This window comes from Cebus imitator, unplaced genomic scaffold, assembly GCF_001604975.1.
Source record: "Cebus imitator isolate Cc_AM_T3 unplaced genomic scaffold, Cebus_imitator-1.0 Scaffold53, whole genome shotgun sequence".
Classification (NCBI taxonomy): domain Eukaryota; kingdom Metazoa; phylum Chordata; class Mammalia; order Primates; family Cebidae; genus Cebus; species Cebus imitator.
In genome coordinates this window covers 4,879,566-4,906,099 of record NW_016107368.1, presented here as the reverse complement: position 1 = coordinate 4,906,099, position 26,534 = coordinate 4,879,566, and the positions used below count along the sequence as shown (strand labels likewise).

At 57.7% G+C, this 26,534-nt stretch overlaps 1 protein-coding gene across 4 annotated transcripts in view; it reads right to left on the bottom strand.

Annotated features, from left to right (window-relative positions):
• Nucleotides 1-80: 80 nt before the first annotated feature.
• The window catches only part of DPP9 (dipeptidyl peptidase 9), a 52,806-nt gene continuing 26,352 nt past the window's right edge, over nt 81-26,534 (bottom strand). For 2 of the 4 annotated variants that reach the window (XM_017528399.2, XM_017528400.2), the window contains 13 exons: nt 25,456-25,517; nt 22,835-22,935; nt 19,749-19,926; nt 18,654-18,816; nt 14,222-14,301; nt 12,949-13,101; nt 12,099-12,234; nt 9,267-9,412; nt 8,025-8,171; nt 6,638-6,790; nt 5,859-6,001; nt 3,980-4,091; nt 81-776 (listed from right to left, as the gene is read on the bottom strand). In XM_017528399.2, coding sequence (XP_017383888.1) covers nt 684-776; nt 3,980-4,091; nt 5,859-6,001; nt 6,638-6,790; nt 8,025-8,171; nt 9,267-9,412; nt 12,099-12,234; nt 12,949-13,101; nt 14,222-14,301; nt 18,654-18,816; nt 19,749-19,926; nt 22,835-22,935; nt 25,456-25,517 — 1,667 coding nt within the window. In that variant the 3' untranslated portion in view covers nt 81-683. Of the gene's footprint in view, nt 777-3,979; nt 4,092-5,858; nt 6,002-6,350; nt 6,486-6,637; nt 6,791-8,024; nt 8,172-9,266; nt 9,413-12,098; nt 12,235-12,948; nt 13,102-14,221; nt 14,302-18,653; nt 18,817-19,748; nt 19,927-22,833; nt 22,936-25,455; nt 25,518-26,534 lie in introns of those variants that run through there. The other 2 variants (XM_037738426.1, XM_037738427.1) reach the window with 2 other exon arrangements.

The following is a 26,534-nucleotide window of genomic DNA, read 5'->3' as shown; positions in this document are numbered from 1 at the left end:
GGCCTCCCGGGTTCAAGCGATTTTCCTGCCTCAGCCTCCCGAGTAGCTGGGACTACAGGTGTGCACCACCACACCTGGCATATTAGAGATGGGGTTTCTCCATGTTGGTCAGGCTGGTCTCAAACTCCCGACCTCAGGTGATCCGCCCGTCTCAGCCTCCCAAAGTGTTGGGATTACAGGCATGAGCCACAGTGCCCGGCCTGTCTTTTAATTAATTATGAAAAATATCCCCCCAAACAAAACACAAACATGAAGAGGGGGAGGCTGGCGGGGGGGACAGGCAATTGCATGCTTGGATGCTGGGGACCATGGCTGGGTGGGCCAGGGGACCGAGAGGCCACAGGGAGCCCCGGGCGGAGGGTACCCCGCTCCTGTGTCTCTTCTGGCCTCTCTAGTGCCCATCAGCATGTGATCCCCTCCTCCCAGAAGGCAGGGAGAGGAAGGGCTGGCCCGAGGCCACCATCTCTCTGTCTCGGCAACCAAGAAGCAGCGACATAAAACCCAGGAGCATTTAAAAAAGGATAAAAGGCGTTGGGGCGGTGAAGGCAGCAGCTCCTCGGGGCTGGCCAGCGCGGGGCAGGACGAGGCGCCTCACTGGGGCCCGCGGGCCACTCAGCCCCTCCCGCCTGGTCCCCGGCGGAGGCTGCCCACTTGTGCTGTGATGTGGCTCCCGGCAGGCAGGCTCAGAGGTATTCCTGTAGAAAGTGCAGCAGCGTGACTTCATAGTGCTCACCCGACTCAGGGCAGCGAATACTGTGTCTCTCGTTGGGGTAGATCTGCAGGGAGACAGGAGGCAGGGCTGGGGGGCGTGGCCGGACCGCCGCTGTCCAGGCTCCTCCCTCATTCTGGCTCAGGGCATCTGGAAGGCGCAGGTGCCCTGAGGCCCACAGACCTGGGTTTGAATCCCACCCTGGCTGCTGACTTGCAGGGTAACTCTGGGCCCCTCTCAAATATGGGGTAAATCTGGACCTCACAGACTCTTTGGGAAGGTTTGGTAAGACACAGTTTACAAAACGCCTTGCAGTGTGCACCTGCACAGATGGAAGATTTAGGAAGAAACCATGTGCCTCTTTCTCCCAAACCTGCTGACGTGCGACCAGCTCATCTCTGTGGAGGTGGCTGAGGCTTCAAGCCTCAGGGACATCTGGTGCCCTGGTCTTGAGCCATTTCCACTTTACCAAAAGGCATGTGACAAGCTCTGGGCCTTAGGACAGCTGCCTCTGAGGATCCTGAAGTGTTTTCTGGGTTCTCTTAGCACTCAAGGGTGATCAAGCCAAGAGGCAGGCAGCGACATGGAACTCCCCAGGCTCCTGAGACCTGGCCCAGGCAACACCAGGCCCTGGGGTGGATCCACACGGGGGTGCAGGTCCTGCCTCTGGCCAGGGGGGAGGGCTCTCGAGGCACTTTTGGGCAACCCCTATAGCTCCCCACTGCCCCCTAGGGGCTGATGGGACTAAGACGTGAAAATTGCCCCAGGTTCTCCACAAAGAACTCTAGGGCTGGCCAGCAGCAGGGTCAAGTGGCCCATTCTACACCACCTCCTGCCAGTGAGATGGGTTTCTGAACCATTCCCTCCTCTCCAGGCTCCTCGACACCACCCGTGCCCATCACCCTGAGAATGCACCAAGCCGCCCACTGGTCTCCCCTCCTCTACCCTTGCCATCTTTAATCCATCCCTGGATGAATCATGAGTTTGAGGGCACCATCCCCAGCCTAGACCTCTGCAAAGACTTGCCAGTCTGACATCAAGACCAGCTTCCAGGTCCTGCTGCCCCTGGCACTCCAAGGCCCCCCTGTTGCCCTTGCCACCAGCTGTCTGCACATGCTGTACCCTTGCCTTCACGCCACCCTGGGTCCCAGCTGCCTGGTTACTTCTTCCTCTTGGGCTGAGAGAGCAGAGGTAGAGTCTGTCTGGCTCCGCACTGAGCTTCCAGACCAAGCCCAAGGCCCCGCATGTGACAAATGTGATTTGTACCCAAACAGGGTCTGGGGCCACCAGCTGCCCAGCCTGGAAGTTTTGGGTTCTTTGAAATAGAATGTAAGGAGCACTCCATCCATCCCACACATTGCCATGTTCCCACCCCGACAGCCTGTCTCATTTCAGCCTGCACTTCCTCATGAGGAGGCAGCAAGACAGGACCCTGGGCCCACCCTGTGTGCTGAATGCTTTTCTTTTCTGAGATGGAATCTCACTCTGTTGCCCAGGCTGGAGTACAGTGGAGCGACCTTAGTTCACTGCAACCTCTGCCTCCCAGATTCAAGCATTCATCTGCCTCAGTCTCCCGAGTAGCTGGGACTACAGGTGCACGCCACCACAGCTGGCTAATTTTTGTATTTTTAGTAGAGACAGGGTTTTGCCATGTTGGTCAGGGCTGGTCTCAAGTGATCTACCCGCCTGAGCCTGCCGAAGTGCTGGGATTACAGGTGTGAGCCACTGCACCCGGCATGAATGCTTTTCTGACAGAACTCGTTTGGCCCCAGCAGCTCAGAGGAGGCAGAGTTATCATGTCCATTTCAAAGACAGAGAAAGGAGGTGCAAGGGTGAATGCTGTCCCAGCTACCGGGCCCTTGGGAGGGCAGTGGGCTTGGGTCTCACGTTGGGAGGAGACATCTGAAGTTCCATTCCAGCCCACCTGACGTCACCCCGGGGCTGGCTGGGATGTGGGATGGCGGTGGGGACACTGCCAAGAGATCAGCTCATCACTCCACAAGGCTGTCTGCCTCCCGCATGCTCTGCGACGCCGTTTCCCTGCTCTGTTGAATGGCAACAGGACGCTCTCCACAGGACAGAGCATGCCGAGGGGCCAAGGGAGCAGAGACTGTCTGCAGTCCACAGGTAACCAAACCTGGCCCTTTTGCCCCCAAAATACCTCGCGCATGTCCCGCAGGAACGATGGACCACGCCCTACTGTCCCCCATAAGCTCTCCACAGGGCAGCCAGAGAAATATGGGTCAAACGGCAAGCCGCCCAACTCTATGCCTGGGATGGCAAGCCTGGGACAGACACCTCCCATCACCCTCAGGTGGAAATCCAGCCGAAGCCCCGCCCCCACCGAGGCCCTGCCCCTCTATAGCAGAAGCCCCACCCTCCTGACGAGGCCCCGCTCCCCTTTAGCAGCAGCCCCACTCTCACCACTGAGGCCCTGTTCCCCCATGGAGCCCTACCCTCTTCACCACTGAGGCCCCTCTCCCCACGGAGCCCAATCCATTTACTGCAGAAGCCCCACCCACCATACTACTGAGGCCCCGTTCCTCTGCAGAAGCCCCACCCCCCTCCTCATTGAGGCCCCGCCCATCACCCGTGCCCTCCCCTTAGCGCAGAAGCCCCGCCCACCATACTACTGAGGCCCTCTGCAGAAAACCCACCCTCCTCCCCATTGAGGCCCCCCGTCCCTCTCCAGAAGACCCACCCTCCTCTCCATTGAGGCCCTGCCCACCTTGGCTGAGTCCCACATGGCTGCCAAGGCTCCACCTATGCCCCTACTCCCCTCCCGCTGGGTCCCCCAAGCCTGGCTGGCGCCACTCACTCTGGTACCATTCACGGCTCTCTCCTGGGGGAGCTCTTGGGCCCCAGCCCCTTGGTAAGGAGCCTGCTAGGGCCTTCAGTACTCAGCGGTTTCTCCTACGCAATTTCTCAGTTTCAAATAAAACCCCTCTGCGGGACAGTTTGGGTAAGTGTTCCTCCCTCCTTTAAATCCAGAGCTGCGGTGGGTGTGGCAGTCAACTGACCTCGACCTCGTGCTCTCAGCACCAATGGCAGGGGGAACCCTGAGCTGTCCAGACAGGACTGATGATGAATGATCCCGGGAGCTGGGAGGGCGGGCGGGCGCATGGGGCAGTGGGGTGGGGGTCTGGGAGCCCCAGATGCCCCAGGGAGCTGCTGATCACAGTGGGAAGCGCTCCCCTCCCACCCCCCACCCCCCACCCCCAAGGCTCTGTCAACTCCTGGGGATAGACAAAGCCCCAAGGAGCCACCCACCTGCAGCTGGTAAGGTTTCCCTGCTCGGATCAGTTGGGAGACAAGGAAGTTTGTGTGGAAAAAGTGCACGTTTTCATCCAGGAAGCCATGGAGAATGAGCAGGCGGTTGGGCCTGGGAAAGAGATGGGGAAAGGGTGTGAGGCCGAGGATTGTCCTTGGGGTAGGAGGGGAGCAGATCACAAGGTAAGGAGTTCAAGACCAGACTGGCCAACATGGTGAAACCCCGTCTCTACTAAAAATATAAAAAATCAGCTGGGCATGGTGGTGCATGCCTGTAATCCCAGCTACTCAGGAGGCTGAGGCAGGAGAATTGCTTGAACCTGGGAGGCAGAGGCTGCATTGAGCCGAGAACAAGCCACTGCTCTCCAGCCTGGGTGATGACAGAGCGAGACTCTCAAAAAACAAAACAATAAAACACACTGGGTGCCCTCTGTGGTCTGGAGCGTGGCGTGGGCCACTGGTGAGGTCAACAAGCAGCCTCACCAGAATCCGCTGCTGAAGCCCTTCCTGTCCAATACTGGAGCCAGGGGCCACACACGGCCACTAAAATTTCGGGTTACATTCATCCAAATCAACTGAACTCACAAACCCACTGACACAGAGCACAGACTGGAGGCTGCCCCGGGACAGGGAGTGAGTGAGTGCTGATACGGGGAACAGGGCTTGACGCTGGAGTGCTGGAAATGTTCTGGAACCAGGGAAGGGCCGCTCCGAGGACTGCTTTAAGGAGACTTCTAGGTTATGTGATTTTCACAATGTTATTATTATTGTTATTTGAGATGGAATCTTGCTCTGTCACCCAGGCTGGAGTGCAATGGCACGATCTTGGCTCACTTCGACCTCACCCTCCCAGGTTTAAGCGATTCTCCTGCCTCGGCCTCCTGAGTAGCTGGGACTATAGCATGTGTCACCACACCCAGCTAATTTTTATATTTTAGTAGAGATGGGGGTTTCACCCCGTTGGTTAGGCTGGTCTTGAATTCCTGACTTCAACTGATTCGCCCACCTCGGCCTCCCAAAGTGCTGGGATTACAGACGTGAGCCACTGTGCCCGGCCAATTATTATTATTGTTGAGACGGTTTCTCTCTGTCGCCCAGGCTGGAGTGCAGTGGCGTGATGTCAGCTCACTACAACTGCACCTACTGGGTTCAAGCGATTTTCTGCCTCAGACATCCAAGTAGCTGGGATTACAGGTGTGCACCACCATGTCCGGCTTTTTTTTTTTTTTTTTTTTTTTTAGAGACGGGGTTTCACCGTGTTGGCCAGGCTGGTCTGAACTCCTGCCTCAAGCGACCCTCCTGCCTTGGCCTCCCGAAGTGCCCTGGCAGATTGTTAAGCCCCCAGATGACTGCATGGGACTCCGGGGAACATTTTTTGGAGATGTGCCCGAAAATGAGAAGACTGTTTTCTCTCCATCAGAGAACAAGACCCATGTCAAAAGGAGAAAATGGGACATCAGAGCTGGCCCCTGGCCCAGTGGACATCTATGTCCGGAGCACAAGACAGAGGCTGTGACAGGCCCTGGTGGGGTGCAGGGCGGGGGAGTGCTTTTGGGGAGTAGGGGAGGCCTGCCTGTGAAAAGCAGTGAATTGAATTCCCTCATCCTTCCCAGGGCAGGGCTGGGAGCCTCCTTCCCGGGACCAGCATCTCCAGGTGCTCCTTCCTTTGAGGGGCAGGGAGGCGGGAGGGTGGGTAGGAGGGGACCAGGAGGGACATGCAGGCAGACGCCACAAAGGGGCACAGCTGGGGAGGGGGAAGCATGGCCTGAGGCTCCCTAGATGGGGTCAGCTGGGGCGGGAGGGCACTCTGACAGAGACAACAGGGGCGAGGTGCAGGAGAAGCCCCAGGGAGTAACGTAGGGCAGGGTGGTGGCCTTACTCGTTGGGCAGCTTCTCCACGTGCAGGGCCACGGAACCCGCCTCATAGCCATGCTGGTTGTTTTCAGGGACATCCATGTAGCGCTCAGTGTACCCTGTGTCGTAGGCCATCCAGACGGTGACCGGGGCGCCCGCGATGGCCACCTGAGAGACCCAGGAGATGGATGGGGGCAGAGAGAGAGAGAGAGAGTCGTCGGGTCCTAGAGCCAGCATCAGCCACTGTCCCGGGGCCGCCCTGGAGCCTGTGAGGAGCGCTCATGCACACGGGGCCGGCAAGGGAGGGGCCCTCAGACCTCATGGCCCCCGTGGACGATGCGTGGCTCGAGGGCGGGCAGGGCGCCACGGGCAGGCAGGTGCGGCCCCTCCCCGCCGCCGCAGAGGGCCGGGTCCCACTGCCCGTCTGCCTCCTCCTCCTCCTCATCGCCGCCGCCCCGCAGTGCCCTGACTGCCGCCGGCCTGGGGCCCCCCCGCCGCTCTGCACACCATGCCCCACCTCTGCCCATCCGAGGCCGGGGTCCCGGGCTCAGCCTCCCACAGAGAGCTGCTGGCGGGGTTTTGTGCAGCCGGATGCCATCCTGTGGTCGGCGGTGGCGGGCAATGAGGAGGGGGGCTCGGCCCCGTGGGGCTGCTGCGGGGAGAAACAGCCACGTGGCAAGGCCCCTGCCGAGGCGCCTCCCCGGGGGGTGGGCTCCGGGTGGCGCGGGCGGTGGGTGAACGCGGTGTAGACGGGGAAGGGGGCGGGGAGGGGTGTGGCTGAAGCTGGCCCGGGGCGGGACCCACCTTAAATACCTGGGGCTTGTGGATTAGCCCCATGAGCGAGAGGAAGCCCCCGTAGGACCAGCCATGGATGGCAACTCGGCTCAGGTCGATGAAGCCATACTTCTCGGCCACAAACTGCAGGCCCTCCACCTGGTCCTCGATCTCCACCTGGCCCTGGGGGACGAAGCCAGGCACCTCAGTGGCCTCCTCCCAGCGTGCCCCCTCCCCTGCAGCGACACCTCTGCCCCTTTGGGCTTCTCTCGCTGGAAGCCCACCGTCCCTCCAGGACCCCCAACCCTGCAGCCACCCTGCTTTGCCACCTCCCAGGCGAGTGGCTCTGGGAGCCATGTCCCCTTTCTGGGCCTCAATTTGCCCATCCCTAATACAGAATGTTAACAGGAAGAGGACCCATATTCCAGAAGGCGCGAGGAAGAAACAGACAGGGTTGGCCAGGCGTGGTGGCTGACACCTGTAATCCCAGCACTTTGGGAGGCTGAGGTGGGTAGATCACCTGAGGTCAGGAGTTCAAGACCAGCCTGACCAACATGGTGAAACCCTGTCTCTTTTTCTTTAAAAAAAAAAAAAAAAGAGAGAGAGAGGGGTGCCCAGGCATGTGCTAGGGCACAAAGAACGGCTGGTGCCATCACCGTCACTGTCATCACTACCAGCCGCATCCCCACCACTGCCACTGCCACAGTTTCAATGCTGGTGTCCCCTCTGAAGTCCGTGCTGAGATCACCACTGCAGCCTTCAAGCAGCGGAGCCATGGGGCCCACCCTCGTGAATGGGACGAGTGACCCTTATAAAAGGGCCTAACGGAGGAAGGTCACTCCTCTTCCACCCCTCCCAACCCCTCTGCCATGTAGCAGGTAGCACTGGGGCCCTCTGGAGGACGTGGCAAGCAGGCATCCTAAGGGGAGGCAGAGAACAGCCCTCCCTGACTCAGCCCTGCCTTGGCCTTGGACCTCCCAGCCTCCAGAACCGTCAGAGATTTCTGTTCTTTAGGAATCCCCAGGCTGTGGGGTTTTGTCCCAGCAGCACAAAGGGGCTGAGATGATCACCATCACCACCATCATTGCCATCGGCCCTGTCCAGCCCCGCCCTTGGGACTTCCTGTGGACCCGGCCCGTCCCGCGGTGTCTGGCTGCGTCTGGGTTGCAGCCTCTTGGGTTCTGTGTGCTCAGGCACCAGGCAGATTGGATGGATGCCTGTGTCCCTGCAGGGCGCAACCCAGGGCTGACCAGCAAGCATATGTCCCCTTTCATTTTAAAAGGCCACCTTGTTGCATCACCGCAGCCAGAAATGCCCTTCTTTGGGTGGTATTCCAGAGCCGCCCCCACGCCCGTGCCCACGTGGCCCAGGGCTCCCTTGCCAAGACTGGAAGGACCCAGCAGGGAGGAGTTGTTACCATTTGGTTTTTCAGGGCCCCTTCGAACCGAAGCCCCCGCTGACAGGAGCCCCTGCCATCAATGACGACCACGGCGTAGCCCAGGGAGGCCAGCGTGTTGAGCCGCAAGTACTTGATGCCTTTGAAGGAGTTATTCACCAGCTGCACCTGTGAAGTGAGGGCAGAAGTCCAGCAGGAGACGCCAGGCAGAATGGGCTGGCCAGGGGAGATGCCGGTGGGCCGGGGAGATGCCGGGCTGGGGAGATGCCGGCGGGCCGGGGGAGATGCTGCTGGGCCGGGGGAGATGCCGGCAGGCAGGAGAGATGCTGGGCTGGGGAGATGCCGGGCTGGGGAGATGCTGGCGGGCAGGAGAGATGCCGGGCTGGGGAGATGCCAGGCTGGGGAGATGCTGTTTGGCAGGAGAGATGCCGGGCTGGGGAGATGCCGGGCTGGGGAGATGCTGGCGGGCAGGAGAGATGCTGGGCTAGGGAGATGCCAGCGGCCCGGGGAGATGCTGGTGGCCCGGGGAGATGCTGGTGGGCTGGGGACCGGGCCTGGCTGGGGCCTTAGAGCCTAATGAAGGTGCCTGTGCTTTGGCATGAGGCCACGGCAGCCCTGGAGGCTCTGAATGGACACCTGGGAGTGAAGAGGTAGGAGGAGCCCTCTGTGCTCTGGGGCCTGCACTTGAAACCTTGCTAGGAGAGGGGAAGGGCCCTGTCAGGCTCCTCAGCTAGGCCACTGCCCCAGTCCTGCCTGGAACAACCACTTTGGCACCACTGACATTTGTTGGCTGATTCTCTGGGCTGGGGCCTGTCTGGGCGTTGCAGGGCGCTGAGCAGCCACTCCAGGGCAGAACTCTCAGTTGTGATGAACCACAAAGTCCCCAGACATCGCCCTGTGTCCCCCAGGTGGGCAGAGCTGCTCTGGGTGAAATCCATGCCTAAGATGGTCCACCTGCCAATCTGCTGCCTACTCCTGACCCCTGCTCCGGGAATTGGGCCCAGGGCCCACAGCCACTTGTATCCCAACCTGGAGACTAGAGGACTTCCCAGAGGAGGAGAGGAATGTTAGCAGGCGGAGAGCGAAGGGGAGGCCGTCCAGGAACGACGGGGAGCGTGCAGACAGGCACTGAGGCAGGAGACTGAGGGGCCCCGAGAACGCTGTGTCATCAGGACAGGCAGGGTGGGCTGGGACACCGGGCGAGTGGTCGGGGAGTCCTCGGGTGGATGGTGGGGTGGGGTCTGGGGACAGGTGTGCACCCACCTGGGGGCCTCCATACACAAAGAGGACGGTGGGGTGCTTCTTCCCCGGCTGCAAGGCGTGGGGCTTGTAGATCATGCCGTAGAGCCGCACATCCGAGCGTGTCTGGAAGTGGAAGATCTCTGGAGGCACGTAATCCGGGGGGCAGCCTGTGGGAGACAGGGCGGCTGTGGCCTCCTGGGTGTCCGGTTGGCCGGGGAAGCCACATCTGCCTGGCACGCTTGTTCCACCGCCCACCCCAAGCCTCGGAGGGTGGGCCAAAGCACCCCCTCTTCTCCTAGGCTTCCCGAGGGTTGATAATTTAAAAAAAAGAATTGTATTTTAATGAAAATAAAATTTGTACAGTTTTTGTAGGAATGGGGTCTCATCTCCCTCTTGCCCAGGCTGGTCTCGACTTCCTGGCCTCAAGCGATCCTCCCACCTTGGCCTCCTGAATGGGGTCACTGCTATTTTTGCAAAGCAACAGTGATTATCCAATTAGGATGGTGGGGGTTTTTCTTTTTTTGAGAGAGAGTATTTCGATATCGGCTCGCTGTAACCTTTACACCTCCCAGATTCAAGCAATTCTACTGCCTCAGCCTCCCCAGTGGCTGGGATTACATGTGCCACCACGCCTGGCTAATGTTTTTGTATTTTTAGTAGAGACAGGTTTCACCATGTTGGCCAGGCTGGTCTCGAACTCCTTTTTTCTTTTTTGAGACGGAGTATCGCTCTGTCACCCAGGCTGGAGTGCAGTGGCGTGATCTTGGCTCACCGCAACCTGCACCTCCCGGGTTCAAGTGATTCTCCTGCCTCAGCTTCCCGAGTAGCTGGGAACCACAGCGGGTTTCAAGCCAGCGTGGGAGGTGCTCGCCACCACACTTGGCTAATTTCTGTATTTTTAGCAGAGACAGGGTTTCCCCTTACTGGCCAGGCTGGTCTCAAACTCCTGACCTCAGGTGATCCACCTGCCTTGGTCTCCCAAAGGGCTGGGCTGGGATTACAGGCGGGAGTCACCTCGGCCAGTCATGGAATTCCTGATCTCAGGCGATCCGCCCACTTTGGCCTCCCAAAGTGCTGAGATTAGAGGTGTGAGCCACCGCACCTGGCTCAAAGTTTTTTCTTTAAAGAAATGTATGTAAGTAAATTTGGTGAGGCAATTTATAAGATGAGTAAAGGGTACTCATCTTCCTATAAACTGCCACTGGGGGTGGCAGTTTACTGTACAGGGCCAGACTGGGCTCAGGGGATTGGCGTGGCAGGGCACACACTCTGCGCTGTGTCTCTTCGGCCACACACCACACGAGAAAGATGGTGTGTGGCTGGATTTGGCGGCAGTCGGCCAACTTCTAATGCAGACCATCTTCAAACGTGGCACAGATTGAGTTTCAGGAAACAGGGCCCTCGTTTCCCAGGGCACTGGGGTTCTAGTGTCTGCCGCACTGCTGGGCCACGTGCCCTTCTGAGCCCCTCGCCCTCCCTGGCCCGTCTCCTCATCTGAAGCCCCCGCCCCAGCTCCTGCCCGTGTCGGTGCAGATGGGAGAGGGGAGACTGAGCTCTGGAGGGAGGCCTGGGATCTGTTTCTGCTCAGGGGGTGAGGGCATCACAGATGCTTTCCAGCCCCCACACACCCCACATATGCTAGAAATGTGTTGTGGCTAGAATGTTCCAGAAGCCCACCAACACGGCAGAGCCAGGGCCAGGGTGGTTGTCTTTGTCCTGAGTGGCACCTGGGAGCCTGGGAGTGTGCCGGGCAGCTGGCTTTCATCCTGCACTCTGTGTATACAATTGCACTGATAAAGGATGCTTCACGGTGGTAAGCTGACGTGTGTGACGGGGCCAGTGCTGGAACCTGGGGTCACCAGTGCAGGGTCCTGGCCAACCTCCAGGCTCCGGGGCAAGGTGTCGGGCTGCCTCATTTCCTGAGGCTCCCCTGTGACTGACCCCTTGCTCCTTTTCCTGACACAGGCCTTGGAATGACAGTGCTGCTGTGGGTGGCAGCCTCTGGGCACGGGACACCCTAAAGGACCCTCTACATGCCACTGTGGCCAGGACTCCAGGGTCCCAGAGAAGGCGAGGCCGAAAGCCTGAGAACCACAGTGGGTTTCAAGCCAGCATGGGTGGACTGTGGGGTCCCGGCCACCCCTGCACAGACCACAACTGATCAAAATGCTTTTAAGTTTTACCTTTTTTTAGATCGGGGTCTTGCTCTGTTGCCCAGGCTGGAGCGCAGTGGTGTAATCACAGCTCACGGCAGCCTCCACCTCCTGGGCTCAAACCATTCCTTCACCACAGTCTCCTGAGCAGCTGGGACTACAGGTGCACAACACTACACCCGGCTAATTTTAAACATGTTTGTAGAGGGGGATCTTGCTATGTTGCCCACGCTAGCCTCAAACTCCTAGGCTCAAGCAATCCTCCTGCCTCGGCCTCCCAAAGCACTGGGATTACAGGTATGAGCCACTGTGACTGGCTGATGAAAATGTTTACTCGTCACCTGCCCACTAACTTGGGAGCTCCCCAGTGACAGGGTCTGTGTCTCACTGGTTGCCGTTGGGCAGGGGGTTGGCACGGAGCGACATCCCTACTGGGTTCCATGCAGTCCAGCCATTGACTGCAGCCGAGACCCAGGACCGTCCCGGGCGGCAGAGCCCACAGACTGCAGGGACTGTCGGTCATGTCCTATGATGAGTTCTCGGGCTCCTGGGAGGGGTCTGGGGGCTGGGGGAGGCCAAGCAGGCCACCCCCAGGCCTCCGCCTCTCATCCTAGCATGGGGTCCTTGTCCTGTTTTATAGCCGGGAGAGCTGAGGCTCCTGTGGGGCTGGGCGGGGCGGCGTGGGGCGGGGGCTACTCACTGGCTGCCTCCATCATGCTGGCCCAGAAGCGGGGCTGCTTGTGCAGGGGGTCGTCATCGGGGCCGCTCAGCTTGTAGACGTGCACGCAGGGCGGCGTGCTCACGCTGCTGTAGTGGCTGACGAACATGTCGAAGTTCTGGAGGTGGAAGGGGGTGATGAGCTCTGCGGGACGCCGCTGCACCCCTCCACTGGGTGCCCACCCCAGCCTTGGGATAGCTTCCCTCCCACGCGCCCCCATCCCTGTGCCCCTGCCTGTCATAAAACCTCAAAGCTCCACCCACCGCTGCAAGGTGGGCACCACTGCCATCGCCCCCTCCTGCAGAACTGGAAGCTGAGGCCAGGAGGCGCCTGTCCCCCAGCCAGGGGCCCATGGGCAGTCACTAATGCCCCGGGATCTGCTGAAGGTTCTGCCGCTGCCCAGGCCTGCACACTTCCTGATTCCACAGCTGGCAAACTACAGCCAACTCGTGTCCTGGACCAGGGGTAGCCCTCTGCATAGCCACCGCCTGACATTCTAGAATGTTCTGAGAGGCTAACGGCCATATCCCACTGCACACAGAGCGGCAAGGCCCAGTCTCATCAGACAGGCACTGAGGGGCTCCTCCATTTACTACCTGCAGTGGGTAGTGGGCAATTCATTCCTTGGGGCCGGCGGTGCCCACCCCTGCCTCCTGGGTAAGGCACTTCCTAGGGAGGAAGGGGTGGGCACCGCCTGCCCCAAAGCAGCTATGAGTATGCGAGACCCTGAGAATGACCCTGAGTACTGTGCCTGGCCATCAGAGACTGACTGCTCTGGCTGGGAGCTGCTGGATGGGCACAGGGTGGTGCTGTGAGGCTGGGCGGTGCCCACCTGGCTCATGGAGCAGCTGTGGGAGAAGCCGGGCGTGGTGAGGCGCACAATCTCCCCAGCTGCCTCGTAGCTGACCACGTAGAGGTGGTGCTCCAGTGGCGTGTCCTTGGTGCCCTGGAAGTACACCAGCTTGGTCTCCTCGTTGACCCAGATCTGCAGGGGAATAGGGGATCCTCGTGACACGTCCCAGATGCCTCTAAGGCCACACCCTTCTCCACGCCCCACGGAAGTGGGCCCCATGTTACTCCTCGGACTCGGGGTGCATTCTGTTCTCTCCCAAGTCTGGCTTTGGCTGCCGGCTGGAGATGAACCGTCCCTGAGAGATGCTCCTATCTGGCCCTGGGGGCCAAGAGCAGCCCTTGGTGGAGCTGGGAACTGCACGTCCTCAGGCGGGACTCGGAGCCCGCACTCCATCTCCAGATGGCTCTTTCCGGGCTTGAATTGGGAGGGACTGCCAGAGCCAGGTGGGAAGGCCAGGGAGGGCACTGCGCCCAAGAAAGAGGCTCCGGGGAACCTGGCAGTCTCCAGCCTGGTCAGCCATTCCTTCGACCCAGGTGCTTGGGTTCAGAAGTGGCAGGGCCCTACCTTCCTGGGGGAAGTCCCAGTGGGCACCAAAGCAGGGTCCCCTGGAGGAGCGGGAGGGTAGCCTGCACTGCGTAAGCACCAGGGCCCTCCGGCCCAAGGCAGCAGCAGCTCCTTCCCCCACGCTCCGACACGAATGCTCCCAAAACCACTGCTGCTGCTGGGAGCTAGCAGGCTTTGGCTGATGCCCAGAAAGGAGCCAGGAGACCACAGAGCCCCGAGAGGCCAGTGGAGGCAGCTGGAGCCTGGGGTGACCAGGGACCCCAAGACGTGAAGAAACTGAGGATAAGTGGTATTCCGGGACAGTGGGGCACAGGCCTCCAGATCGGGGAGGATCTCGTCCCACAAGGCAGCTGGACGCACAGCCCTGCAGAGGACATGCTTCCTCTTTCATGACTTCTAAAAGGCTTCCAACATTTTTCTTAATTTCAGGGTAAAAGGATAAAACACCCGAATGGCACAACGTTCAAGATGAGACAGGGATGTGACGAAACGATTGGCCTGTGTGTACGGCAGATGTCGTGCTGAGGCCTGCAAACTGCTTAAAAGCAGAGTCCTCACAGGTCTGCGTGCATGTCTGCGTGAGTGTCTGTGTGCACATGCATGTATGTTTGTGTGTCAGACTGGGATTGTGTGTGTGTCTAAAACACCCGTGTGTGGTCAGGGGAGGATAGAAAGGAGACCCTGGTACCTTGGAACCATGCCTCGCCAAAACCTCCCATTCACCACTGGTCAGAGCAATCTCTTCCTTAATGGGGCACTTAAATTCATCTGGAAGGAAAGAAAGAAGGGAGGTGAAGGGGTCTGGGAGGTAATGCAGACACACAAAGGCACCCAGGCCAAACTCCACCCGAGCCAACTTGCCGCGGAGCCAGTGAAGCCCCAGCTTGCTATGAACTCACACGCCAGCACAGCCCACTGCGTCAGACCTGCCGGACGGGCGAGGAGGCCTGTGGGGCCTATTCCTGCCATGTGGATGGCAGGCCCAGTGTTTCCCACGAGAAACCAGCGGGTGCCTGGCTCACGGCTGTAATCCTAGCACTTTGGGAAGCTGAGGCAGGAGGATCGCCTGAGGCCAGGAGTTTGAGACCAGCCTGGGCAACATAGTGAGATCTGTTCAAAAAAAAAAAAAAAAAAAAAAAGTTCGCCAGACATGGTAGCTTGTGCCTGTGGTCCAAGCTACTTGGGAGACTGAGCTGGGAGGATCGCTTGAGCCCAGGAGGTTGAGGCTGTGGTGAGCTATGAACAAACCCCTGCACTGTAGCCTGGGTGACAGAGCAAGAACCTGTCTTCTTTTTTTTTTTTCTTTTCATAAAGACAGGGTTTCACCATGTTGGTCAGGCTGGTATTGAACTCCTGACCTCAGGTGATCTGCCTGCCTTGGCCTCCAAAGTGCTTGGACTACAGGCGTGAGCCACCGTGCCCGGCCAAGAACCTGTCTTTATTTTTTTTTCATTTTTTTTTTTTGAGACGGAGTTTCGCCCTTGTTACCCAGGCTGGAGTGCAATGGCACGATCTCGGCTCACCGCAACCTCCGCCTCCTGGGTTCAGGCAATTCTCCTGCCTCAGCCTCCTGAGTCGCTGGGATTACAGGCACGCACCACCATGCCCAGCTAATTTTTTGTATTTTTAGTAGAGACGGGGTTTCACCATGTTGACCAGGATGGTCTCGATCTCTTGACCTCGTGATCCACCCGCCTCGGCCTCCCAAAGTGCTGGGATTACAGGCGTGAGCCACCGCGCCCGGCCTAAGAACCTGTCTTTAAAAAAATAAAAAAATAAATAAATAAAAATTAGGAATCTGGATTTTTATTGGGATTCACCAATTTTAGAACCCTCCAAAGGCCACGTGACATCTGTGTGTGGCACAGCGGAGAGTGGAGCCAACTGGGGCCATCACCTCTTAGGACACTTTAGGATTTTGTAGAACAAGAGGTTTTTTGTGTGTTTTTAAGATGGAGTTTTGTTCTGGTCGCCCAGGCCGGAGTGCAATAGGATGTTTTCAGCTCACCGCAACCTCCGCCCCCCGGTTCAGGCGATTCTCCTGCCTCAGCCTCCCAAGTAGCTGGGATTACAGGCGCCCACTACCACGCAGGCTAATTTTTGTAGTTTTAGTAAAGACGGGGTTTCTCCGTGTTGGCCAGGCTGGTGTTGAACTCCTGACCTCAGATGATCCACCCGCCTCAGCCTCCCAAAGTGCTGAGATTACAGGCATGAGCTACCACACCTGGCCGGCTTTTTTTTGGGGGGTGGGGGTGGTGAGAAACAGGGTATTATGTTGCCCAGGCTGGTCTTAAACTCCTGGGCTCAAGCGATCCTCCTGCCTTGGCCTCCCAAAGTGCTGGAAGCCCAGGTGTGAGCCACGTGCCTGGCTGGAACAAGACACTGGTGAAAGCGCTAGGGCTGGAAACCAAGGCTCTGCTGGTTTTATGACTGTTTTTTTGAGGGCTGGGAGGGTTGACCTCACTTTTGAATTTTCACCAGTAAAGAATGGCAGTGTGGGACGCGTCACAGCACACAGCAGAAACACACTAAGTCTGTAAATGAGAACACGCTGTTCTTTCTTAACCTTTTGCGTCTAAACGAGCTGCTGCAAACCTGTCTGTTGGGAGGGATGAACAGCGCGGGAGGGGAGACTTGGTTTCCCTGGAGTGGAGGTCTGGGTGGGGTTACCTGTGGTATTGGGGCCTGGGGAGGAGGGGTTCCTACCCAGCCCCAGGACCCAGGGTCCTGCCCGAGTCCTTCTGATGGGATATCACTCGGGGTCACCTCCTTGCTGTGCAGCTGCTGTCTAGGAGATGCATGTTGTGTGCTGGGGGCTGCGCAGAGTGCTGGGAAACCTGGTGTGTCCACCTCACAGGCCGGGGGGTTCCTGGGGGCACTGCAGCAGCCTGGAGGGTCCGTGCCCCTGGAGGGCGGTAGCTGCTGTCAGCTCCACTCAAGACTACATTTGAAACATGAACGCTCAGGCTGGCCCATTTTCCCATAGGAGGCAAAACAAGCATCTACATGAAATCCCAAGCCAGGCAGCGGTGGCAGAAAGTGAAACACCGATGAGCTGAAGACAGATCCCCACCCAGGAGGACCCCGATCCTGGCCTGGGGCAGCTGTCACCACGCCCCCCCCCAGTTCATACTCAGCTCTGAGGCAGCCTATGGCATCGCCCGTCCCTGGCTCATTATCCCCTCAGCTCCTGCACTCCTGGACGCCTCCCTCCCTGGAGTCTCTATCCCCCGTGTTGGGACCTGCCTCGGCTGCTATGTGGCCTCTGTCCCCAAAGGGCACGGGGCCACATCTAGGGACATCTTTGGTTGTCACAGCTGGAGGCCAGGAATGCTGCTCAGTGCACAGATGGCCGTGCCACAGAGAACCACCCAGCTCCAGCGCCCATGGTGTCCCTGCTCTAACGTTAAAGAGCCCGGGCTGGGCTCCATGACCACCCTGCCTCTCTCTTCAGATTCGACCCTTGAGAGCTCTGTCCCATCCCAAGACTGACACCACCAGCGTGCAAGGACACCTACGCTCCCGCCAGGAATCTGGCTTGGTTCCCCAAGCTCCAGGCACAGGAAATGGCCCACACAGCATCTCCACTACGGAGCACCTCAACTTAACACGTCCAAACCTGACTCTGGATTTTTCTCTCCTCAAACAGTCCCTCTCGGGGTCTGTCTCAGGCGGGACCTGCAGACCCCTCCAGGCATCCACACTGCCTCCCTCCTCTCTGATCCCCAACCCGTTCCACTGCAGACGGTGTGGGCGCAGCTGCCAGGTCACGTCCAGAATCAGACCTACCAGGACAGCTCGGCCACTGCCGGGGCAGCAAGCCTGTCGCCTCCCCCAGCCCCTGGGCCCGTGTAAGCTGCAACCAGAGGGGTCACCTTGGTTTTTTGTGTTTTTTTTTTAGACAGTCTCGCTCTGTTACCAGGCGGTGGCTCGATCTCAGCTTAATGCAACCTCTGCCTCCCAGGTTCAAGCGATTCTCTTGCCTCAGCCTCCTGAGTAGCTGGGATTACAGGTGCGTCCCACCACACCTAGCTAATTTTTGTATTTTTAGTAGAGATGGGGTTTCACCATGTTGGCTGGGATGATCTCGATCTCCTGACCTCATGATCCATCCACCCTGGCCTCCCAAAGTGCTGGGATGACAGGTGTGAGCCACTGCGACTGGACGAGGAGTCATCTTAAACTAAGGTGAGAGTGACAACTTCCTATTTCCCTCGGGGTCAAAGCCAAGTCCCCCTGGAGGCCCAGCAGGACCTACACTATCTGCTCTTTCCCTCCCCACCCTCTCCTCCCTGTTCTCCCTCTGCTGTAGCCACAGGGGCCTCCTCCCTATTCCTCCAACATGCCAGGCACAGTTCTGCCCCAGGGCCTTTGCACAGGTGGCTCTGCCCAGAGCTGCTGTGCGGACCCCTCACCCCCTCCAGACTCCCGCTCCACAGCACGCTATCCAGAGACATCCTCACGCTCTCCCTTTCCAGAAAGAAGGCCCCTTACACTTAAGCCTCTTGCCCGACTGCATTTCCTTCCACCACGCTCATCATGCCAGAGGCAGTACCCTCTGCTTGTGGGATATTGCCTCCTCCACTAGAACACCCCAAGAGCTTTTTCCTTTTTTTTCTTTGTTTACAATGAATAATTGTCACTACTACCTACAGCAGGCACCAGCAAGGGTTTCTTACAAAGGGCTGGACAGTAAATCTTGGCCTTGCATGACAGTTTCTGCTGTGACCACTCAGTTCTGCTGCTGCAGCACAAAAGTGGCCACAGACAGTCTGTAAACAAGTGGCTGTGACCCAGTGCCAATAAAACTTTATTGATGAACACAGCTGGCGGGCCGAATTTGACCTGTGGGCCGTGGGTGGCCAACCCCTGGTTGTGCTAAGGACCTGGCACAGGGGAGGTGCTCAGTAAATCTGCTGCCTGAATAAGCCAACAGCTGCCTGCTCTAAGCCCTGCCAGATTGTGAACAGTCACTGGGGAAGGCTGGCTTCCTGCCCATCCTTGTCCCCTCTCCTGCAGGGCGTGCCGGCTGAGTGGGGAGCCGGTCAATGAACAAACAACATATTGAACCACATGTGACTAACGCAATGAGTCAACAGCATTCGTCAGGCTCTGCTCACCTTCCCCGGGGCTGAAGGGCTCACTCCAGTCGTAGCCCTGGGATTTTAAAACGGCGGTGACTTTGTACAAATGGCAGAAGCCGGTCTTGCACTCATTGGCTCGGAGGAAGCAGAGCTCGTCCTCTCCCTCTGATTGGGGGAAGGGATAGAAGATGTCATGAACCTGTCCAGAAAGGAGACAGAAGATGCGTCAGAAAGCGGGGGCAGCTGGGCATGGCGGCTCACACCTGTAATCCTGGCAGGTTGGGCATGGCGCCTCACACCTGTAATCCTGGCAGGCTGGGCATGGCGCCTCACACCTATAATCCTGGCAGGCTGGGCATGGCGCCTCACACCTGTAATCCTGGCAGGCTGGGCATGGCACCTCACACCTGTAATCCTGGCAGTTTGGGAGGTTGCGGCGGGAAACTTGCTTGAGCCCAGGAGTCTGAGAGACCAGCCTGAACAACATAGTAAGACCCTACCTCTAAAAATGAGGAAGTAAGTTAGCCAGGCATGGTGGTGTAGGCTTGTAGTCGGGGCTACTCAGGATGCTGAGGTGGGAGGACCACTTAAGCCCCGGAGGTCGAGGCTGCAGTGAGCTATGACTGAACCACTGCACTGCACTCCAGTCTGGGCACCAGAGCATCCCTGTCTCTAATTTTTAAAAAAAGCCAGGCACGGTGGCTCACGCCTGGAATCCCAGCACTTTGGGAGACTGAGGCGGGCAGATCACCTGAGGTCAGGAGTTTGATACCAGCCTGACCAACATGGAGAAACCCTGTCTCTACTAAAAATACAATTAGCCAGGCATGGTGGCACATGCCTGTAATCCCAGCTACTTGGGAAGCTGAGGCAGGGGAATCGCTTGAACCCGGGAGGCAGTGGTTGCAGTGAGCCGAGATCGTGCCACTGCACTCCAGCCTGGACAGCAAGAGCAAAACTCTGTCTCAAAAAAAAAAAATGTATGAGGGACAGGCTCCAATGGCGGCCGGTCTCACCAGCACCCCAGACCCTCTTCCCCACTAGCCAGGGACGGCCAAGCCCTGAGCTCCCTTCTCCATGCAAGGGCAAACTCCCTGCCACGGGCACTCGGCTGGCGCTTGCCCCGCTTACATTGATCCAGACATTCGTGACCTCCTCATACACCACGTACGGCTGGACGTTCCTGGGGACCGCTCTGGCGGAGGCTAGCCGCTGCTCCTCATTCTCCGTGCTCGGGATGAACAGGGCTGGGGGAAGGAGGACGAGCTGGAGCCACTGCTGGGGCCGGTCCAGGAACATGGCCCAGGCACTGAGGGGGGAGACGGGAGGGAAGCAGGGAGCCTCAGTGGCCCGCAGAGAGAAGCTAGGGGTGCAGCGTCCAAACCCCGGTGGAATCAGGACCGGGCTTCCTGCGCCAGCTTCACCTGCTCTTGGCCAAGTAACCCCGCGGCACCCACAGGCCTCCTTCCTGGCATGTGCTTAGGGGATGACAGGATACGTGACAAGACTCCATGATCTGAGTGTTCCAGAAACACTGGCCTAAGTCTCAGGCAGCAAACTGTAACAGTTTCTCTTCTTCACCGACTCCTCGGCTCACAGCTGCTAGGCTTTATTTCACAGCTTGCTTTATTTATTATTGAGACGGAGTTTTGCTTTTGTTGCCCAGGCTGGAGTGTAATGGCCCAATCTCGGCTCACTGCAGCCTCCACCTCCCAAGTTCTAGAGATTCTCCAGCCTCAGCCTCCCGAGTTGCTGGAATTACAGGCGCCCGCCACCATGCCTGGCTAACTTTTATAGTTTTAGTACAGATGGGGTTTCGCCATGTTGCCCAGGCTGGTCTTGAACTTCTGACCTCAAATGATCCGCCAGCCTCAGCGTCCCAAAGTGCTGGGATTACAGGTATGAGCCACTGCGCCCGGCCTGAATGAACAATTTTTAAACTTGGATTTATTTTCAGAGGAGATGTCCGTATTCTACGTGGAAAAGCAGCACCTCCACACAAAGAAAGAGCAATGAAAACCAAAGCAGAGGGAAGCAGCACAGGGATGTGAAGTCCTAATGAGAGTGGGCGCCAGGCTCAGACCTGCCATCCCAGCATTTGAGAGGCCAAGGCGGGAGGACTGCTTGAGCCCGGGAGTTTGAGACCAGCCTGGCCTACATGGCAAGACCCTGTTGCTACAAAAAATAAAAATATTAGCAAGGCACAATGGCTCCTGCCTGTGATCCCAGCTACCCAGGAGGCTGAGGTGGGAGGACTGCTTGAGTCCAGGAGTTTGAGGGTACAGTGAGCTGTGATGGCGCCACTGCCCTCAGCCTGGGCCACAGAGAAAAACCCCATCTCTACAAAAAATATGAAAAATTTAAGAAGGAAAGGAGACCTAGCAGTGTAGCGCACGGGAAGCAGGTTTTTTTTTTTTTCTTTTGAGACAGGGTCTTGCTGTGTCACCAGGCTGGAGTTCAGAGGCGTGATCTTGGCTCACTGCAAACCCCACCTCCCGGGTTCAAGTGATTCTTCTGCCTCAGTCTCCCGAATAGCTGAGACTACAGGCACGCGCCATCACGTCCAGCTAATTTTTGTATTTTTAGTAGAGATGGGGTTTTATCATATTGGCCAGGATGGTATCGATCTGTTGACCTCATAATGTGCCTACCTTGGTCTCTCAAAATGCTGGGATTACAGGCTCGAGCCACTGTACCTGGCCGGGAAGCAGTTTTTCTCTTATCTTTTTTTTTTTTTTTTTTTTTTTGAGATCGAGTCTTGCTCTGTCACCAGGCTGGAATGCAGTGGCTTGATCTCGGCCCACTGCAACCTCCGCCTCCTGGGTTCAAGCGATTCCTCTGCCTCAGCCTCCCGAGAAGCTGGGACTACAGGCATGCGCCACCATGCCCGGCTAGTTTTCCGTATATTGGGAAAGACAGGGTTTCACCACGTTGGCCAGGATGGTCTCAAGCTCCTGACCTTGTGATCCACCTGCCTCGGCTGTAAAGTGCTGGGATTACAGGTGTGAGCCACTGCGCCCAGCCCTCTTTTTACTTTTCTGAGACAGAGTCTTGCACTGTCACCCAGACTGGAGGGCAATGGTGCGATCTTAGCTCACTGCAACCTTGGCTTCCGGGGTTCAAGCAATTCTCCCCGAGACTCCCAAGTAGCTGGGATTACAGGTGCATGCCACCAGGCCCAGCTAATTTTTTGTATTTTTGGTAGAGATGGGGTTTCACTATGTTGGCCAGGCTGGTCTCAAACTCCCGACATCGCGATTCACCTGCCTCAGCCTCCCAAAGTGCTCAGATTACAGGCATGAGCCACTGCGCCCGGCCTTGGGAAGCAGTTTTTCTGTGAAACAGGGCCAGATATTAAATACTTTGGTGGGCCACAGTTTGTCACGGCTACTCAAGTCTGCGACTGACGGTCTGGAAACGGGTTGGTGTGGCTGTGTGCCAACACAACTTTATCCATGGATGCTAGGATGTGGACGTCATGTCACTTTCACGTGGGATAAAATCTTCTGTGAATCCCCTCCCTTCTGACCCCCAATTGCTTAAAAGCATAAATGCCGAGGCAGAGGCAGGCATTAGCCTTGAGGCCAGGAGTTCGAGACCAGCCTGGTCAACATGTGAAACCCCATCTCTACTAAAAATACAAGTTCGAACCACTGTACTCCAGCCTGGGTGACAGAGTGAGACTCCATCTCAAAAAACAATAAATAAATAAATAAATAAATAAGCAAGCATAAATGCCATTCTGAGCTCATGGAATATGCAAAAACAGGCAGAGGCTAAATTTGCCCGCTGGGGCTTGGCCCCTGTTTAGGGAGGCAGCAGAGCGTTTTCTCCGTGACATGGATGGAAGGCTGCGGAGTGAGCACAGGGAGCACCTCCACTTTGTGACTCAGTTTTTCTGACTGAGCCTGAGGTCTGGGGACACCTGAGATACCCTCTGTAGGTCTCCTCCCCACTTTGGGAAACTAGATCCGCGTGTCTGGTGGCTCTGGAACTGAGCCTCACAAGTCCAGTGTGTCATCCTGAAACTGGCTGAGGTTAGGAGGGCCCTTTGGACACTGGGCTGAGACCCGTCCTGGAGGTGGCACTGCGGGAAGACATGTGAGCAGATGGAAGGAACGGCACAGAAGGCCGGGAGGCAGCTTCGGTGGCTGCCCAGGGCCCAGGGCCCAGGGCCCTGCCTGTGAATTCCTCGGGTCCCAGCCGGAGACACTCACTATTTGCCGTCCCGGGTCCACCCGGCCCTGGCGATGTACTCCACCTTCGGGAACAGCGAGCTGAAGGGCTGCACCAGTTCCTTCTCCTGGGTCGAGACGATCTGAAGGGAAACAGGTGTGGGTCACACCCTGGCCTGCCCAGTGTGACCCACACCTGTTTGTCGTGTCCCCCCAGATTCATATGCTGGAGTCCGAGGCCCCAGGACCCCAGAACGTGACCTTCTTTGAAAACGGGGCCCCTGCAGATGTACTGAGTTAAGGCGAGGCTGTGCGGAGAAGGGCGGGCCCTGACCCAGCAAGACTGCCGTCCTCACAAGGGAGACGTGTGGACACATACAGAGAGAGGCTGTCTTGAAAAGGGACACAGGAAGCAACAGCCACCAAGAAGCCATGGAGAAGGAGCCACCTGCCCCCAGAATCACAAGACAGTCAATTTTGGCCATGTAAGCCACCCAGTCTGTGGTAGTTTGTCATGGCCCAAACAAACGACTGCAGGCACCCAACAGGGGCAGGAGGGCTGGGTGAGCCAATGGCAGCACCCCCATGGGTGCTTGGACCCAAAGGCTCTGGTCTGGGCTGTCCCTTAGAGCCAAGTGGCTCTGGGCAAGCACAGCCCCTGGACCCAGGGTTTCCCCACGCATAAACGGGGCGGGCACGGCATCTCCAGGGGATTGAGAGAAAGGGGACCGGGTCCTCCTCCCACCTAAATAGGGCTGGCACGGCGTCTCCAGGAGATTAAAGGGAAAAAAGAAAGGGTGGCGGGGCCTCCAGCGCTACCACTTGAGTGGGTCACCAGCCCTACATCTCCAAGCTGCCTTGTTTGACTGGCATCACCCAAGCCCACCTAAGGACTCTGCACATCTGAGAGTGCAAGGAGCCACTAAAACAGTGGCCCACGCCTGTAATCCCAGCACTTTGGGAGGCCAAGGTGGGCAGATCACTTGAGGTCAGGTGTTGGAGAATAGCTTGGGCAACATGGACAGACCCCACCTCTACAAAACCTACAATTAGTTAGGTGTGGTGGTGCATGCCGGTAGTCCCAGCTACTCAGGAGGCTGAGGCAAGAAGATTGCCTTGAGCCTGGGAGGTTGAGGCTGCAGTGAACCGTGATTGCACCAGTGTACTCCGGCCTGGATGACAGTGAGACCCCGTCTCAAAAAACAAGAACAAACAAAACCAAACCCCAGCCTGAAGGGAGGTTTCATGTGGATCACTGGCAAAGCCACTCAGACTGATAGCCTGAAATGTGTCACAATGCTCCTGTCAAGAATACAAAGGAGGTCTGGAGAGCCTAATCGTGTCAAAAAGGATCCACCCTGGCCAGACGCGGTGGCTTACGCCTGTAAACCCTGCACTTCGGGAGGCAGAGGCGGGTGGATCGCGAGGTCAGGAGTTCAAAACCAGCCTGGCCAATATGGTGAAACCCCGTCTCTACTAAAAATATAAGAATGATCCGGGCATGGTGGCAATGCCTGTAGTCCTAGCTACTCGGGAGGCTGAGGCAGGAGAATCGCTTGAACCAGGCAGTCAGAGGTTTCAGTGAGCTGAGATCATGCCACTGCATTCCAGCCTGATGACAGCACGAGACTCCATCTCAAAAAAAAAAAAAGAATTCAACCCTCCAAATTATGAAAACAGGTTCATTTTATCTTACATGCTTCCCCAAAACACGACGTCCCTTTTGCAAAAGCACACAGGGGCCTACTTGTTTTGTCTCTGGCCTTCCGTCCTGTGGTGCAGGGAATGCGAGGGTGTCTCTGGATGCCTGGAGTCCCCACTGTCAATTACTCTCCTCTGCCCCAGCCTCTTTTGCCCAGGGCTCTGTGAGTTCTCCAATGTGACACTACATAACTTCCTGACACCCTTCTATATCTTATGGGATTTGCAATTTCCGAGAGAACTGATCAGGGAGGGGCTCCCGCGGAGCCCCCGGGGGGAAGGGACGTGAGAGATGGAAGGAATATGCTGGGCTGGAGGCAGCTGGCTGGGAAGGCAGAGGCTGAGGGAGATACGGTCAGAGGTATAATCTGCTGGTGACACCTTTTGCTGACTGATGACACCTCCAGGCTGTGGGGTCCTTTGAGATGACCCCCAGGTGATGAGGACCCTGCTTACTGGATGCTAATGAGGCGGCAGGGAGAGGGGTCCAGAACACTCCCCTCCACACAGTAGGTGACCCGAGGATCTCTCCAAAATACTGGAGGAGAAACACCTCATCCGAGGTTGGGGTCCCCCAGGTGTTTGCCCCACAGAGTTCTCTGTTCTAGAAACTTGGAGAGAAGGCAGCTCTGGACCCACACATGGCGCCCTCCCCGGGGAGCCTGCGAGTGCTTGCTGAGCCTGTCCTCACAGGACCCCTACCTGATGCTTGTTCCTTGCCTCAGGCATGGCCTTGAGTCTCAGGACCCCCTCTGTGAGGCAGGGAGGCCAGCTCGCCATGCTTTATTCCAGACTGCAGGCCCAGACACACGCAGGGATGGCCCATGGCCAGGCAGCAGGGCTGGGGCCTTGGGAGTGCCCCCAGAAGGGAGGCGAGTGATCTGCCCATCCTGCCCGGCTGCCTACCCAGCCCTTCCCCAAATCATCTGGGAGATTCGCTAGGATGCGCCAGGACCCCTTACCTTGCCCTGCGTGTCGACCTGGAACTCTGCCAGTTTCAAGGCGATCTTGGGATTCTTGCTGCCTGCAAAAACCAAAGTGAGGTGAGTGCCAGGCAGGCATCACCTATGCATGCTGACAGCCAGTGGGGGGGCCTGGGCTCCGGGGTGACGTCCACAGAGAGGTGCACAATGGGTAGGGGACAGGCAGGAGAAGCCAGGTGTCCCACCGCCAGTCTGCAGGTACCTTGCCCGGCTGGTACAGGCCTGACGCCCCTCAGGCGGGGACCTTCTGACTTTGGGCCTGGATCGCATTCCCGACAGTGACGTGACATTTGACTTTCTCATTCAGGAACACAGGCCACGCCCTGTGCTGAGAGCTGGGGCTTGTGGGGGCCGCAGACATAAGGAAGATGCCATCCCTGCCTTGGGAGAGCTCCAGAGCAGACGGCAAAGCCTGAGGTGTCACGAGGACACCACCAACAATGTGACAAGTGGGATGTGTCCCATGCAAAGCAAGGGAGCCCATGACCACTCGACCTGCACTCTGGGGAGGCCAATGGCGAAATGTAAGGGACCCAAGAGGTTTCTGAAGAGTGGGACCTAGTTCAGGCTCCAAAACAGGGCGTGGGCCACAGCAGGGTGGAGAATCCTTATTTTTCTGGCTAGACCTACAAAAAACTCAACTCCAGCCCTCATGGCTCTGGCCCCCAGGGCAGGTGACAGCTCTGAGCCTCAGTGTTCTCATCTGTCAAATGAGGAGGAAGAGACTGCCTTAGCCCATCTGCAGTGGAAGCTCGAAAGATCCCACAGGAAACGTCCGTCTAGCATGGCACAGAGCAGGCACTCACAGAGTACCGGCAACAGCGACGCTCCTATGTGCTCCCATGGGGGTGGCAAACCAAGGCCTCCATGCTGATCTGGGCTGCATGTGTGCTCTGTTTGGCTCCAGAGGTCTTTTAAGACAATTGGAAAGATGTTTAAGAATTGAGAGTGGCCGGGCGCGGTGGCTCACGCCTGTAATCCCAGCACTTTGGGAGGCCGAGGCGGATGGATCACGAGGTCAAGAGATCGAGACCATGCTGGTCAACATGGTGAAACCC